General features: G+C 37.4%; 1 protein-coding gene across 13 annotated transcripts in view; it reads left to right on the top strand.

Annotated features, from left to right (window-relative positions):
• LOC122559001 (voltage-dependent L-type calcium channel subunit alpha-1D-like) overlaps nt 1-13,843 on the top strand; it is a 672,668-nt gene that overhangs the window by 466,604 nt on the left and 192,221 nt on the right. For all 13 annotated transcript variants that reach the window (XM_087994295.1, XM_087994294.1, XM_043708069.2 and 10 more), the window contains 2 exons: nt 5,150-5,308; nt 8,414-8,524. In XM_087994295.1, coding sequence (XP_087850421.1) covers nt 5,150-5,308; nt 8,414-8,524 — 270 coding nt within the window. The remainder of the gene's footprint in view (nt 1-5,149; nt 5,309-8,413; nt 8,525-13,843) is intronic.

The raw sequence follows: 13,843 nt of genomic DNA on the forward strand, positions 1-13,843 counted from the left end.
TTGGGAAAATTGAACTTTTAATTCAACAAAACCAAATGCCAGCATCAAATAGATGATGTACAAGCACAGCATGTTGAGAAACTAGCAAGGCGACAGGCAATCTTAGATCTAATATCATGTATTCGGAAAGAGCTAATTAATAATCTTGTAATAGCTTTTAAATTCAGAAGAAAATTCTATGCAGCTCAATCCAAAACTAGGGTCTGAATCTAAACACGAGAACTATGAAAGTATGAAGAGCAAGCTGGTTGAGGTGAATTAGGAAAATGCATGAAAATATGAGGTGGTATCTGGGCATTGGCAATTATTTATAACATATCCTCCTTTACAAGACTACATTGTTATGGTAACAAGAAAGGTAAAGGGGAATAAACTGGGGATAACATATCGGTAAGTTAAATACCATATTGAATCAAAAGAACAAACCCTCAGGACTAAAAGCATTTTAGAATTCAACAAAATTCAACAAAAAAGCACCAAGAAACTAATAAAGAAAGGAAGAAAAGAATATAAATAAAAGCTTACACAAAGCTGAAAAACCAGCTGTTAAAACAGCTATAGGATATAAAAAGGAAAAGGTTAACAAAGGCAAATGTGGTTCCGTTATAGGGACGTACATTTTTAATTAGAATCTGGGAAATGTCATAGAAGATTAAAAAAATTACTTTTTCACTGTCTTCATGGAGGAAGAAATCCTCAGATGAAAAATACCCTACCCCCTTCTGTCCTGTGAAATTCCCCAACATTTACCACTTCTATGCATTAATGCCAGGAGGGCAGCCCTCTGCTGAGTCTTCCGAAGGTCGGTAGTTGCTTCCTCTGAACTTAACCATCCATTCTTGTGGGGTGCGAACAGTTCGCATGCTAATGAGATCTAAGAGTTAAAACTGCTCAAGATTTCAGCCTTTCTTCCAGCACTAATGAGAATTGTTCAAAATCGTTCGCATTTCCTTCATTCCAAGAACACCCGCAAACAGGGCCAACCGTCTAAACCAAGCTCTTAGATGTCCGAACCACTAGGTGGCATGCAGTACAAACTGAACAAGACAGGCCCTATTCAGCTTTGGCACAATAACTGCTGCTTTGGCAAAAGCTTAGACTGTAAATTAAGAAAGGTTGTGTACTTATGCTTGATGTGTGTATTGATTGGAACCGGTGGATCTTATTGACTATGCAATCCTTTTATGGGGTTGTGAACCTGGGCCCTGGCTGATCAATATAAACAGGGGATTTAGATTCTTCCCAGTTCAGGGGACTGATTCTGAGCTAGTTGGCCATAGCCAGCGTACTGTGCACAAGTAAATAAGGGTGACTTGGTTGTGGGATACCTGCCTCTGTGCAGTTATTTCGGTGGCAATGGGAGCAAAACAATACATGCCTGAAAAATGTACACTGGAGACCATTGCAGATGAAAGGTATGATTTCAGTTCCAATCTCCTGTGAGAAGCAGTTGGTGCAGTTACTACTGATGGTAGTAAGAAGCTTGGGCCCAAGCCTATTGGGATGAAATTGGTTGAGAAAGATTCAACTAGATTGGCTCAACATTTTTCGATGAGAAAATGGTTACCTCAATGAAGTCCAAGTGAAATATCAGAGATTTTCAAGAAGGGCTTCGGACTATCAATGGGGCCAAAGTCACTTTACATGTTGACCAGGAAGCAATTCCATAATTTTGTAAGGCCTGCCTGGTGCCCTTTGCCTTGAAGGCAAAAGTAGAGGCTGAAATCAGGAGGCTGGAGAGTGAATGAATTATCAAACCAATACAGTCTGCAGAATGGGCAGCACTCGTCATACTGATTGTGAAGCCTGATTACTTAGTTTACCTTTGTGGGGATTTTAATCAAACTGTAAACTGCTTCTCGCAGCTGGATGAATATCTAATCCCTCACATAGAGTACTTGTAGCAAAGTTCGTAGGAATCTGTCCTTTACGAAGCTGAACTTGAGCCACCCCTACCTGCAATTGCAACTGGATGACGAGTCCCAGGAGTACGCTATAATTAACACTCAAGGGTTTATACCAATATAATAAGACTGCCTTTTGGGATATCATCAGCCTGCACCTTTATCCAGCAGGCCGAGGAGAACATTTTACAAGGGCTACCTTATGTTGCCATTGATTTGGATGACAAGTTAATAACTGGAAAGACCAAAAAAGAGTACTTGGAGAACTTGCTTAAATGTATTTCCCAGGCGGGAAATGTTACGCATATTGGAAGATAAAGTGAGGGCGATCAAAAAGTCCAGGCTTCCACATCTGTTCCAGAGCTTAGGTCTTTCCTTGGGTTAGTGAATTATTATGGAAAATTCAAATGTAATCTGGCCTTCATCTTGGCACCCTTGCACCTGCTATTAAAATAGGGTCAGCCTTAGAAATGGTTGCACAGCCTTTATCATCTCAGGACTTTGCCCACGACGATCTGAAGCGAGAAGTAGTGCTCACATGCAATGCCTCCCTATACTGGTACAGAACAACCTCAATTATCTGAATGAGACGGGCAGGGAGTATTTTGATCCGAAAACTGAGAGTTCGGACAATGGATTGTTCGGATAATAGAAAGCTGACTACAGCCAGTGTACTGTGCACAAGTATATAAAGGGTGACAGGTTACCGACCTCTGTGCAGTTATTTCAATGTGTTTACTTTTTATTTTATACTGTTCATTTTCCTGTATTAACTGTGTTTCTCACAATGACCATTATGAGGTGCACATTTCTCTATAGGTTCCCATCAATTACAGAAGTGCATTTCATTCTGAAGAGTAAGACTTCTTGTTAATTTGTTATTTACCCCGTCAAAATATTTTAAGAAGGTAACCTAGACTCTAACTTTTTCTCATTTTAAAGGCAGATAATCCAGGTGTGATACAGAATTTATTTAATCACTACAGTTGAAATACAAACAAAATAAAATGGAATTAAAAATAACTTAACTATTGGAAAACAGCTCGGAACACCCCTTGGCAAAAGATAAATTCAAACACAAGTTCTTACAGGCAGGAGAGATTTCAGACAGAAAAGTCAGTCAAGAATTATCTGCTGAAGCTGGGAACTTTTCTCTGGACTGCAGCAGTTTCTCTGCTACAGCTAAACCAGCAGCTTCTCATTGTTACAAACTCAACCAAACTAGAAAAAGCCTGAACTAGGATAACTGGCCACTCCCCCGCCATTGTTAAAGTAGACATTTTGGCACCTCTGCCTTTACGACCTCTCTTGAAGAAAACCAAGGACAAAATAACCTTTTAATGTGATAGCATCATCGCAAATTTTACTTAGGGTCATAGAAGTGTACAGCACAGAAACAGATCCTTCGGTCCAACCCGTCCATGCCACTAGATATCCCAACCCAATCTAGTCCCACCTGCCAGCACCCAGCCCATATCCCTCCAAATCCTTCCTATTCATATATCCATCCAAATGCCTTTTAAATGTTGCAATTGTACTAGCCTCCACCACTTCCTCTGGCAGCTCATTCCATACATATACCACCCTCTGCGTGAAAAAGTTGTCCTGTAAGTCTCTTTTATATCTTTCCCCTCTCACCCTAAACCTATGTCCTCTAGTTCTGGACTCCCTGACCCCAGGGAAATGACTTTGTCTATTTATCCTATCCATGCCCCTCATGATTTTGTAAACCTCTATAAGTCATCCCTCAGCCTCCGACGCTCCAGGGAAAACAGCCCTAGCCTGTTCAGCCTCTCCCTATAGCTCAAATCCTCCAACTCTGGCAATATCCATGTAAATCTTTTCTGAACCCTTTCAAGTTTCACAACATCTTTCTGATAGGAAGGAGACCAGAATTGCATGCAATATTCCAACAGTGGCCTAACCAATGTCATGTACAGCCACAACATGGCCTCCCAACTCCTGTACTCAATACTCTGATCAATGAGGGAAGGCATACCTAACGCTTCCTTCACTCTGCTGTCTACCTGCGACTCCACTTTCAATGAGCTATGAACCTGCACTCCAAGGTCTCTTTGTTCAGCAACACTCCCTCAGATCTTATCATTAAGTGTATTATCCAGCAATTTCACAGCCTACCTCCTTAAAGTCATTTATTTAGTATTTGAATTGCAAAATCAGGAATGTAACAATGTTGGATCATAGCTCAAGGTAATCAAACCTATAGTGGCTTGTTTGAAAAATTCCATGTACTGTATATCAACAGTGTTAACTCATATTTACAAATCAAATTTAAAAAAAATATATAAATGAAACAGCATTTTGTTACAAATCATAAAATGAAGGGCAAGAGTTTAACTTTGATCACTGGGGTAAACTGGGAGGACTAAATAAGCTATTGTTGTATGAGCTATAATCTGATGGTTAAAGTCATTTGCCCCAGTGAATTTGAGTTCCAGGCCTGTATGTCATTTTGATTGGCTTGCTGTAATTGGATGATTTATTTTTATTTGTGAAATACCTTGAGACATACTTCTACATTAAATTTGTTGCATTAATTCAAAATGTTGTTTGTAGAGAGAAAGCCTGACACAAACTATGAGTTGATACATCGTTTTTACTAATCATGTGATGGGACAATGAATGTGAACTAGACTGCTGAGCCCAGACAATCTGGTTATTAAAATTAAATAAAATAAAATAACAACTATTCAAGTACACTTACTCACATGACTTTGTGTATCAACATACATATATACCAAAGGAATGAAATGTTTGATGGCAAGAGACTCCTTATCAAAGTATGAAAATTGCATTCAATTTCTAAAACGTTATTGGGACTATAAAATTGCACAGGGATAGATTCATGAGGTTGATGTTTGCTGAAATGGACAGAAATGCAGAAGCTGATGTGTTCATGTTTGATGAGATGCATTGAAGTGAATGGGGTAAAATTGTTTATATCACGCTGAGTGGACAGTAGTGAATTGACAAATATTTTAAACATGGCTGCAAGATCAATCATTTACTATTGCCCATTTAATGCTATTGACGAAGACCATTTTTACCTCCAATATTTTTGAGGCCATGGAAATGAAAACCAGGTGATTAGTATTTTATTCAAGGTTATTTTTATTAAGTTATAATAGGTTACTTAGAAAGTATTCTTCGTTTATGGATTCTTACTGATGACGCTGGTCATGTCATCCTGTTTGATCACTGGAAACCTTCTTTTGTTTCCTTAGAGGCAATGTGTAGAATATGCTCTGAAGGCCAGGCCACTTCGCAGATACATCCCAAAGAACCCCTACCAGTATAAGTTTTGGTATGTGGTAAACTCAACTGGGTTTGAATACATCATGTTTGTCCTCATCATGTTGAACACGCTTTGCTTGGCTGTACAGGTAGGAAGAATGTTAATAAATACAACTAAAGCTAGATATAAGATTAACAGTTCTAATTTATACAGAGTTTTGCAAATATATTTTTTTATAAATTATGCTTAAGAAAATTTTTTGTATTGTTTATTTAATTAATTTAAAGATCTGGCCTGTGAACCCAAAAATGGGTGCTGAGATAACGGTGAAGGATTATTTCATGGTCATTGCTTCTAACAAGAGTGCACATAAGTCTTTGTACTGCCTACTAAATTAAGTGATGGCGGCACATAGCCAATATTAATTGTTTCGTTGAATGACTGTATGGCTCTGTCGGATCATGAGAGAACAGTGCAAATTAAAAGTAGTCTTCAATAATTGAAGGGATATGCATTTTGGCTGGACGAGGTGCAGTAAGTCATTCTAGAATTGAGTTTGATATCGGAAACTCTTAATTGTCTGGTCCACGGACTGAGAGCAGACTCAACGATTTTCCAATGCTAGGCTTGGCACTTGAAGCTATGTTGCAGAAGGTTGAGAGCAAGCAGAGAGATGTTACCCACCAATGCCTAGTCAGTAGGCCCTTCAGGAGTTGGACCAAATAGCCCAGAAGGCAATGACAGCAAACCATCTCTGAAGACCTGAATACAGTGCTGCTAAAAATCTAATGACCTCACACAAGTAGTCAAGATCAATTAATATCTTCAAATGTCATATACCATCAGCTTCATACACTGTTCAGTGCTCAATGATCCCATCATTCACCTGCCAAGAATCTTAATCAACACTTATTGACACTTCTCCATTCTTGCAAGACAAGGCACTGCTTAACCAGGAGCAATGGGGTCTGACAGTTGAGAGATGTGCACAGCTGCATGCCTTAAACCAGATGCAGGAGATGAGGTTGTTACCAGCAGGAAGGTTGAAACTAATGAGATTGAAAATCCTCCTATCCAGCCTTCTTTCACACATTTCATTTCCTCCCTATCTGATTTGCAAGCTGGTGATGGTGGTAGCATGCAACTCCTATTTTAACCCCAATCCTCATGATATCCTTATCCTTTTTCTTTTCTTCATTCCATTACCTAAGAATTGTACACTGAAATAAAAATAAAATACTGCAGATGCTGGAATTCTGAGCTAGAAAAATATTCTGGAGAAATTTAGTAGGTTTGGCAGCATCTGTGGAGAGAAAATAGAGATAACACTTCAAAATGGAGATGGCACAACAGGCTGTCACATCATGACTGGCCAAGTTACTTGGCATAAATCTGCATGATACTCTGTTCGTGGTTGCATACTGATAATTGAGGGAGTAATATGCCTTCTGCCTGTGGTACATTTCTAGGCAGCCCTTCTTAATTTTGGAGCCTGATGTATCTCAGGATTTATATACTGTGCCTGCAAAGTGTCTTGTGTGCAAACAATAGTGCCCTGCATGGGAAAACTGCAATTATGAAGCTGTGCTTGTTGTGTTTGCTTCTTTCTGGAAAGAGAAAGAGATGCATGTAATTTTCTTGCAAGTTAGCATCTCAGTGACCTACCTTATGATGCAATGTACGACATTCTGGGAGATGCTACAAGTGTCACCTATTACAGCCAAGTTGATGTTCTACGCATAAAACACTCATCACCACAATCAGAGGCAATGCCATCTTTGCCCTGTTCTTAAATTGCAGTTACGTTGCAGAAGTTTGATGATTTCAAAGGTAAGTTTTATAAAGTAGAGACATTTGACATATTGTTTTTTGCTGAGTTCCAGGGAGGGAATTGCTCCCTGAATACTCATGGTGTTTATGAACATCTCCTCCCTGTTCCAACAGCATGTCCTGCTTTGTGTCACAATTGCTTATTCCCTCGGTCTTACTAATGTCTGAAGTGAATGCATTTCATGACACCCTTGACTGAGATTAAGTGATTCATTTTTGAAATAAGGATAAAGGTCTTCTGCAAATACTTATTCACATTTATATAGTTGTAGCAATACAAGGTATATCTCAATCAGTAACTACGCTGAAAGTACTCTCTAATCCTTTTACTGGCATTGGTGGGGATGCTACTTTGCTGCTGAATGTATTTTCTACCATGCGAGGGATGTTACCTTGAAGAGCTCCAAAATAGCACAAAGGTGTCAAAATCATATTGCATGCTGACTGACATTAAAATCTTCCTGCTCTACTTGCTTCTGACAGACAGTCCCTACATAGCACTAAGATTTATCCAAAATGGCAACCTGCACAGCTTACAGCAGAACTATGTGTGTGCTTTATCATTTTGGAAATGAAATGACATTCATTGTAACATAATGCTGAGCACTCAGAAACCGAGTTTCACAGTCTGAACATTGTTTAGTGATATTTTATTAGTTCTGTGGCCTAATATTGATTTCTGCTTTATATTAACCAATACATTATTTGATTTTGAAAGCCAAAGTAATCCTGAAGTGGTGCATGCTTTCTTGTTAGGTGGTGATATTTTATATATTATTTAACCATTATAATTTTCTTCACAAAATAGCATTCTTAACCAATGTAGAATATTTAAGACAATGCTTAAATATGTTTTTTGAGTAAGTTGTGATAAGAGGAGAAACAATCGTATAGTTTTTATGACACTTGCTCAGAGATTACTTGCCTTGGAATATTCCATAGACAGGATACAGTATAGAAAAGCCACTGGCTAGCAACTGGACAATGTGAGAAAAATTCCGATTAGATTGGAGAAGAATGTTAATTTCTGACTTGAAAGTTGCAGTGATGTCAATGCTGTCACTCAAGTCAGAATTTTATCAGAGAGAATCTTTTCAAAAAATGGTGGCAGGTGCAATTATGCTAGAGAAAGATTATTGGAGCGTATCCAACTCCTCCCGGTTTCTCAGAGTGGATGTAAAATAAGGCTTAAGTCCTGGACTTAGGTGTTGAGGGAGGAATCCTGAAAATGTAATCTATACTGCTGGCTCGGTTTGAGATGTAAGATTTTGAAAACAAAAGGCCCAACTATCACACACCACAAATAAACTCTGCGGCAAAATTGTTTTATGATCAAGAACTTAGCTCACAGTGCAAACCATAAACAGAAAAGAATTGCATGTAATTTTGTAATCATGTGAAGCATTGTTGTCTCTATTTTTAGCACTATGAACAATCTCCATTTTTCAACTACACAATGGATATCCTCAACATGGTCTTCACTGCCGTGTTTACTGTTGAGATGGTTTTGAAGCTTATAGCTTTTAAGCCAATGGTAAGCACCTTTTATATTCTAATATATTACATGAAAAGTACCAGAAATCTACATCAGTAAATACACTCTCAATTTTTTACATATTTGTATTTTCTTGGGAGGTATTGTGTTCATGGATTTTTAATTTAATTTGGAGCAAGTGTGAGCATACGAGTGATATGCAGACATGCACGTTGACATAATTTTCACAATCAAAGACAGCTATGATATCTACAAGATTCAACATCCATTTGAGAAACCCAATTTACAATATGTTTGAGAGCAGATTCATCAGGGGTGCTTTTATTTAAAAGCTATGTCTACAGCCAATCAAAGAATTGTTGAATTTATTTTAGTATTTCCAATTAAAGACCGATACTTGGACCACTGTCTGCCTCTATGTAACCTATTAATGCCTTTGGCTTGAAACAGCAGCTAAAAATACATATATGACAGAATTTCCCATTTGATGAATGTAAATATAAAGATATGGAGGAGCAATAACTTGCCTTTCACACCTAAATTTTTGTTTTCCCATTGCTTTAGTTCTTGGTGTGCATAGACACCTAAGACAGATTTTAATTTTTAGGCATATCATGTGTAAGAATAAATAAAGTTTGAAGCAATCAGGTATCCAGGTTTAACCTGTTATTTACACAAAATTGGTCTCACATTGCAGTCAAAAAACTGTGGCTGTTATCAATTTCTTACAATTACTAGAATTTGTTGTTCGGATTTCCAGTTTGAGATTTAAGTTGACATAACTCAATAAACCTGTCCACCAAGACAATTTTGAAGTCAATGTTTGATATGAAAACACTGATAAAGACACCGTAGTAAAAACATGTGCTAAGTATATACCTAATTATCTTATACTTTCCATTTTAAATTTGTGCTGAGGCTTTTTTCTCTATAGCACATGACATCTTGGAAAATTCTGAATGCGAATGTCGTATTGATGACTATGTTATGACATTACAAGAAATTATGCTTCAAGCCATTGCCTATGTCATGCCAACTGTTCCTGGGATCCTGTGTCCTTCTGTCCTGTTTTGTTCAGGAAAACAGTGCACACTAAAGAGCAATGTTTAACCATCCTAACAAAATCATGTCCATCCTAACAAATGATGCCCAAATTTTCTGCATCAAGACTGATTTGATTGTCATTGCCACTTAGGCTGAACAAGAACAGTGCTGATGAGCTAGCAGTGGTGTCATTTTCATTGAATGATGAGAGTGAATATTTTTCTTAAAGATCTTCTGCAAGCATTTGTTTGACTTTGACTGTTGGACCAACTTAATAACACTTTTACTTAATAAGCTAAGAATAATCTGGACATATTTCGGTTGATGTTCCAACATGGAAGATTCTGGCTAACCTGAAACAAATTGACCTGTGTCAATTTCTAGTGCTTGTACAGTGATAGAGCACAGGATTTGAAGTGCCTTATTAGGAGGTATCAAGATGTCTCTTGTCTGCTTACAGGTCAATCTTTCCGATCAGATTCTTGAGTGTAGTGGAGTAGGAATTTCTTTTGCATTAAAGGAAAGAAAATTTGTGTACATGTCAGGAGCTAAATACCCTGAAGTCTATGTCTGACGAGGTGGTGGCATAGTGGTAATTCATAATAGTCTAGTAAATCAGAGACCTCGAATATAGTTCTGGGAACATGTTTGAATTCTATGATGGCTAATGGTAATGGGCAGTTGAGAAGCTGATACTCAAAATATTTCTTCTCTGAGAGTGTTACTATTAGTTACTCTAGCTGGAAATATGTATTTTTTTTAACTATTTAGGTTTTCATATTAAGGGATTATTTTGTTGGCATTATTACTTCACTAGCTGTATCGTTCTAATAAGTCCCTCATCAAATCTTTAGGTAATTTCTCCATTTATGTCATACAGTGCTATAATTTTATGGCTAAATGTGCCATTCCAGGAAATTCCAGCCAGACACTTTTATTTTAACCCAGTTATACATGATAATTGTTCAATCTGTTGAGTAACAATAAAACCCTTATCAACAGCATTGTTGAATAATGCTCAAGTTTACTCTGAATATTATCATTTATAGTGTAACTTAGAACTGTTAACACGACATAAATATAATGCAAAAGATGGTAAAAATATATGCCATGAATCAAACTGGAAATCCTAGCAAGTATTCACTTTTAACCAAAAGATTTTATCCATCACATGGCCAAGTGTTTTGGGACAGAACCCCATGTGTTAATTTCCTTATGCAAATTCACTCATTTTTAGAGCAAACTGTAAAATCAGATGTTTGTCTGTTTTCAGCCAATGTTTGAAGCTGTCATCAAATAATATAGAATATTCAAATGAGAATGTAGTTTTTCTGTCTCGCACGAGTTCAGAAAAGAAATTGTGTGTAAAAGATGTACTTAGAGGCCAGTAAACATAAATTTGCCCTATTTCCCACCTTGCCCTTGAAAATAAATACTGTGCAGTTATTGTTGGAATTTCTCTTGTCGTATAATTATGGTATTAAAGTATAAAATATGAATTTCATGAATTCAAGTGGTGAAATGAGAATTTGCACATTACGTCTACCAGCATAAGGCAATATTTTATGAGATTCAGATATGATGGGTTGATCAACCTTCTTCTGTATCATAGCAGAACATGCAATTTTGTGCTATATTAGAAGGTGAAATTTGCAAACTTGATTTGGATACTATTTACTGTTAATTTCCATCAAAAAAGTTTTTCAATTATCTAATATTATGAATTAATTGAACAGCTAATTATGGAGCAATCTAAATTATTTCAGTTATTAGAAATATATCTAAAACTTTGCATATAGTCTGCACTACTCATTATGTGATGTAAATGAGTAATGTGTAGCTGTATTACACGTTTCATGCAGCAATATTACCCTCATGTATATGTCTCACCTTGCTATTATACTGAAACATTCCTATTTCTTTCACTTCAAGAGTCACTTAAGCAAGATTGGTGCTCAAAATAAGTGAGATTTTTATTTAGTTGCCTCTGAGAATTTCTACCTTTCTCCAAGTGGGAGGTGCTGTTTTTCACAGTGTGATCTGTTTTGGCAATGAAGATATGAGTTCTCAGAGATTACTGTACTAATTTCATAAGATGCTATTCCCTCCCACCATACTGCTTGCTTTTAACAGCTCATAATCCTTCCTCTACAATGATTTCCTTAATCTTAAAACCTGAGTTCCAAGACCCTGAACTTAAAAAACCAATGTTACTCCATTTGTATCATGTTATGTAATTTTAAAACCTTAATATTTTGACCCAATAGTGAATATAAGTATTATCTGTTTTCACTGGATCTAAATTTCCCATTGACTTATTAATTTCAGCTTTAAATTAACAATTTACTGTATTTAAAATTCCACACAAGTACAAATACAAACATGTTTTAATGATTTCACTAAATTCCATTCATATGAAACTGACTGTAATTGTCTAAATAAGCAAGGTAAACAATTGCACAGATTTATAGCAATAATTGATGAAGATAATTAACTTTTAATCATTGTTGAACTCACTGACTTTCACTGAATGGGCATGTTAAATGTGAGCCTAACCCATGAGTATCATTTGATTCCAAAAGAGTAAGGGGCGGTATAGACATGTCCAATTTTGTTTTCAGCTAATATCCGTACATATACACTTTTCAGGAAATAATCACTGGCTGCAATTCCAGGGCAGCCTTTTTTCCTCTTCGGAAGCCAGCCTGATTGATGTTACATCTAAGCACAGTCCATTAATCAAGCTTACAACTTTCTAAATCCACATAATGTAGTACTGCACTATGTAATTTATTCACCATAAGAAAAATCATACTTGTACTATCCATTTGGACTTCTTGTAGCCCGCTAGCTCCTCACTTGTAACACTTGGAATATTTTCACTCTAGGAGGTTTGATTTGTGCTTGGTGCATTAATCATGCAGAAATGAGGGTTGCTTTTCTCCTTTACTCAATGCATTTTCAGGGTCCATGTATTCCTGGAGTTTGAATAAATTACAACTAATAGTCAGTTAAGCAGTCAGTCAGAGAGTGGTGCTGTATCACTTGGCTATTTTCAGTGATATGGATATATATCAAAGTTTTCCTATACAAGGTATTCGCTAAAAACGGATACCCGCACAACTTCATCGACAGATGCCTAAGAGAAAGATCACGGAACGAGGACATACCACAACCAAAAGGACTAGCCACACTACCATACATCAGGAGCATCTCGGAACTGACTGCCAGACTACTGCGACCCCTAGGACTCATAACGGCACACAAACCAACAGCCACGCTCAGACAACAACTCACCAGAACGAAGGACCCGATACCCAACATGAGCAAGACGAATGTAGTGTACAAAATACCATGCAAGGACTGCACTAAACACTATATAGGACAAACAGGAAGACAGCTAACAATCCGCATACATGAACATCAACTAGCCACGAAACAACACGACCAGCTATCCTTAGTAGCCACACACGCAGACAACAAGCAACATGAATTCGACTGGGACAACACTACTATCATAGGGCAAGCCAGACAGAGAACAGCCAGGGAATTCCTAGAGGCATGGCATTCATCCACAAACTCCATCAACAAACACATCGACCTGGACCCAATATACCAACCACGACAGCGGACAGCTGAAACTGACAACCGGAAGCGGCAGGGACAGACCACTATAAACACCGGAGGAAACATAAAAGAAGCGCTTCGCAGGAGGCTCCCAAGCACTGATGATGTCGCCTAGCCAGGGGACGAAACGTTTGCAATAAAAACTTCCAGCTCGGCGAACAGAACCGCAACATGGATATATATCGGTTATGCTCCTGATGAATAACGGAGGCCACAGAAAATATTATGATACTGACAAAATCCATGTGATATTCTGGATTATTTGGGAATGTCTCCTCCTTGCTCTGTGCAAATTTGTATGAGATCAATCTCATCTCCATAATCCACTGCCCATTGACTGAAAAATGGAAGATATTTGCTTTGCAGAAAATTCCCAATCTAATTATTGATGATTATTTCAATTAATTTCTACTTATGAGTATAACAGCCATTTTACAGTAATAATTTTGAATCAAATGTGTCTTGAATACTGATTTGAAGTTATTGGCAAAAGAAGTAAAGGACACATGAGAATCCTTTTAATGCAGTGAGTGCTTAAGATATAGATGCCTCCAGATCTGCCCGTACAGCTGGAGTTTGTCTTCAGCATGGTGATTGCCAGTTAATGACATATCATATTGTCATATCACTTCAATTATATTATTTGGGTTCTTTACTTGTGTTCCCCATGAGTTTTACTGTGGCATT

The sequence above is a fragment of the Chiloscyllium plagiosum genome, unplaced genomic scaffold (genome assembly GCF_037043375.1).
Source record: "Chiloscyllium plagiosum isolate Xiang-an unplaced genomic scaffold, Cpla_swu_hap1 HiC_scaffold_14, whole genome shotgun sequence".
In the NCBI taxonomy this organism is placed as follows: domain Eukaryota; kingdom Metazoa; phylum Chordata; class Chondrichthyes; order Orectolobiformes; family Hemiscylliidae; genus Chiloscyllium; species Chiloscyllium plagiosum.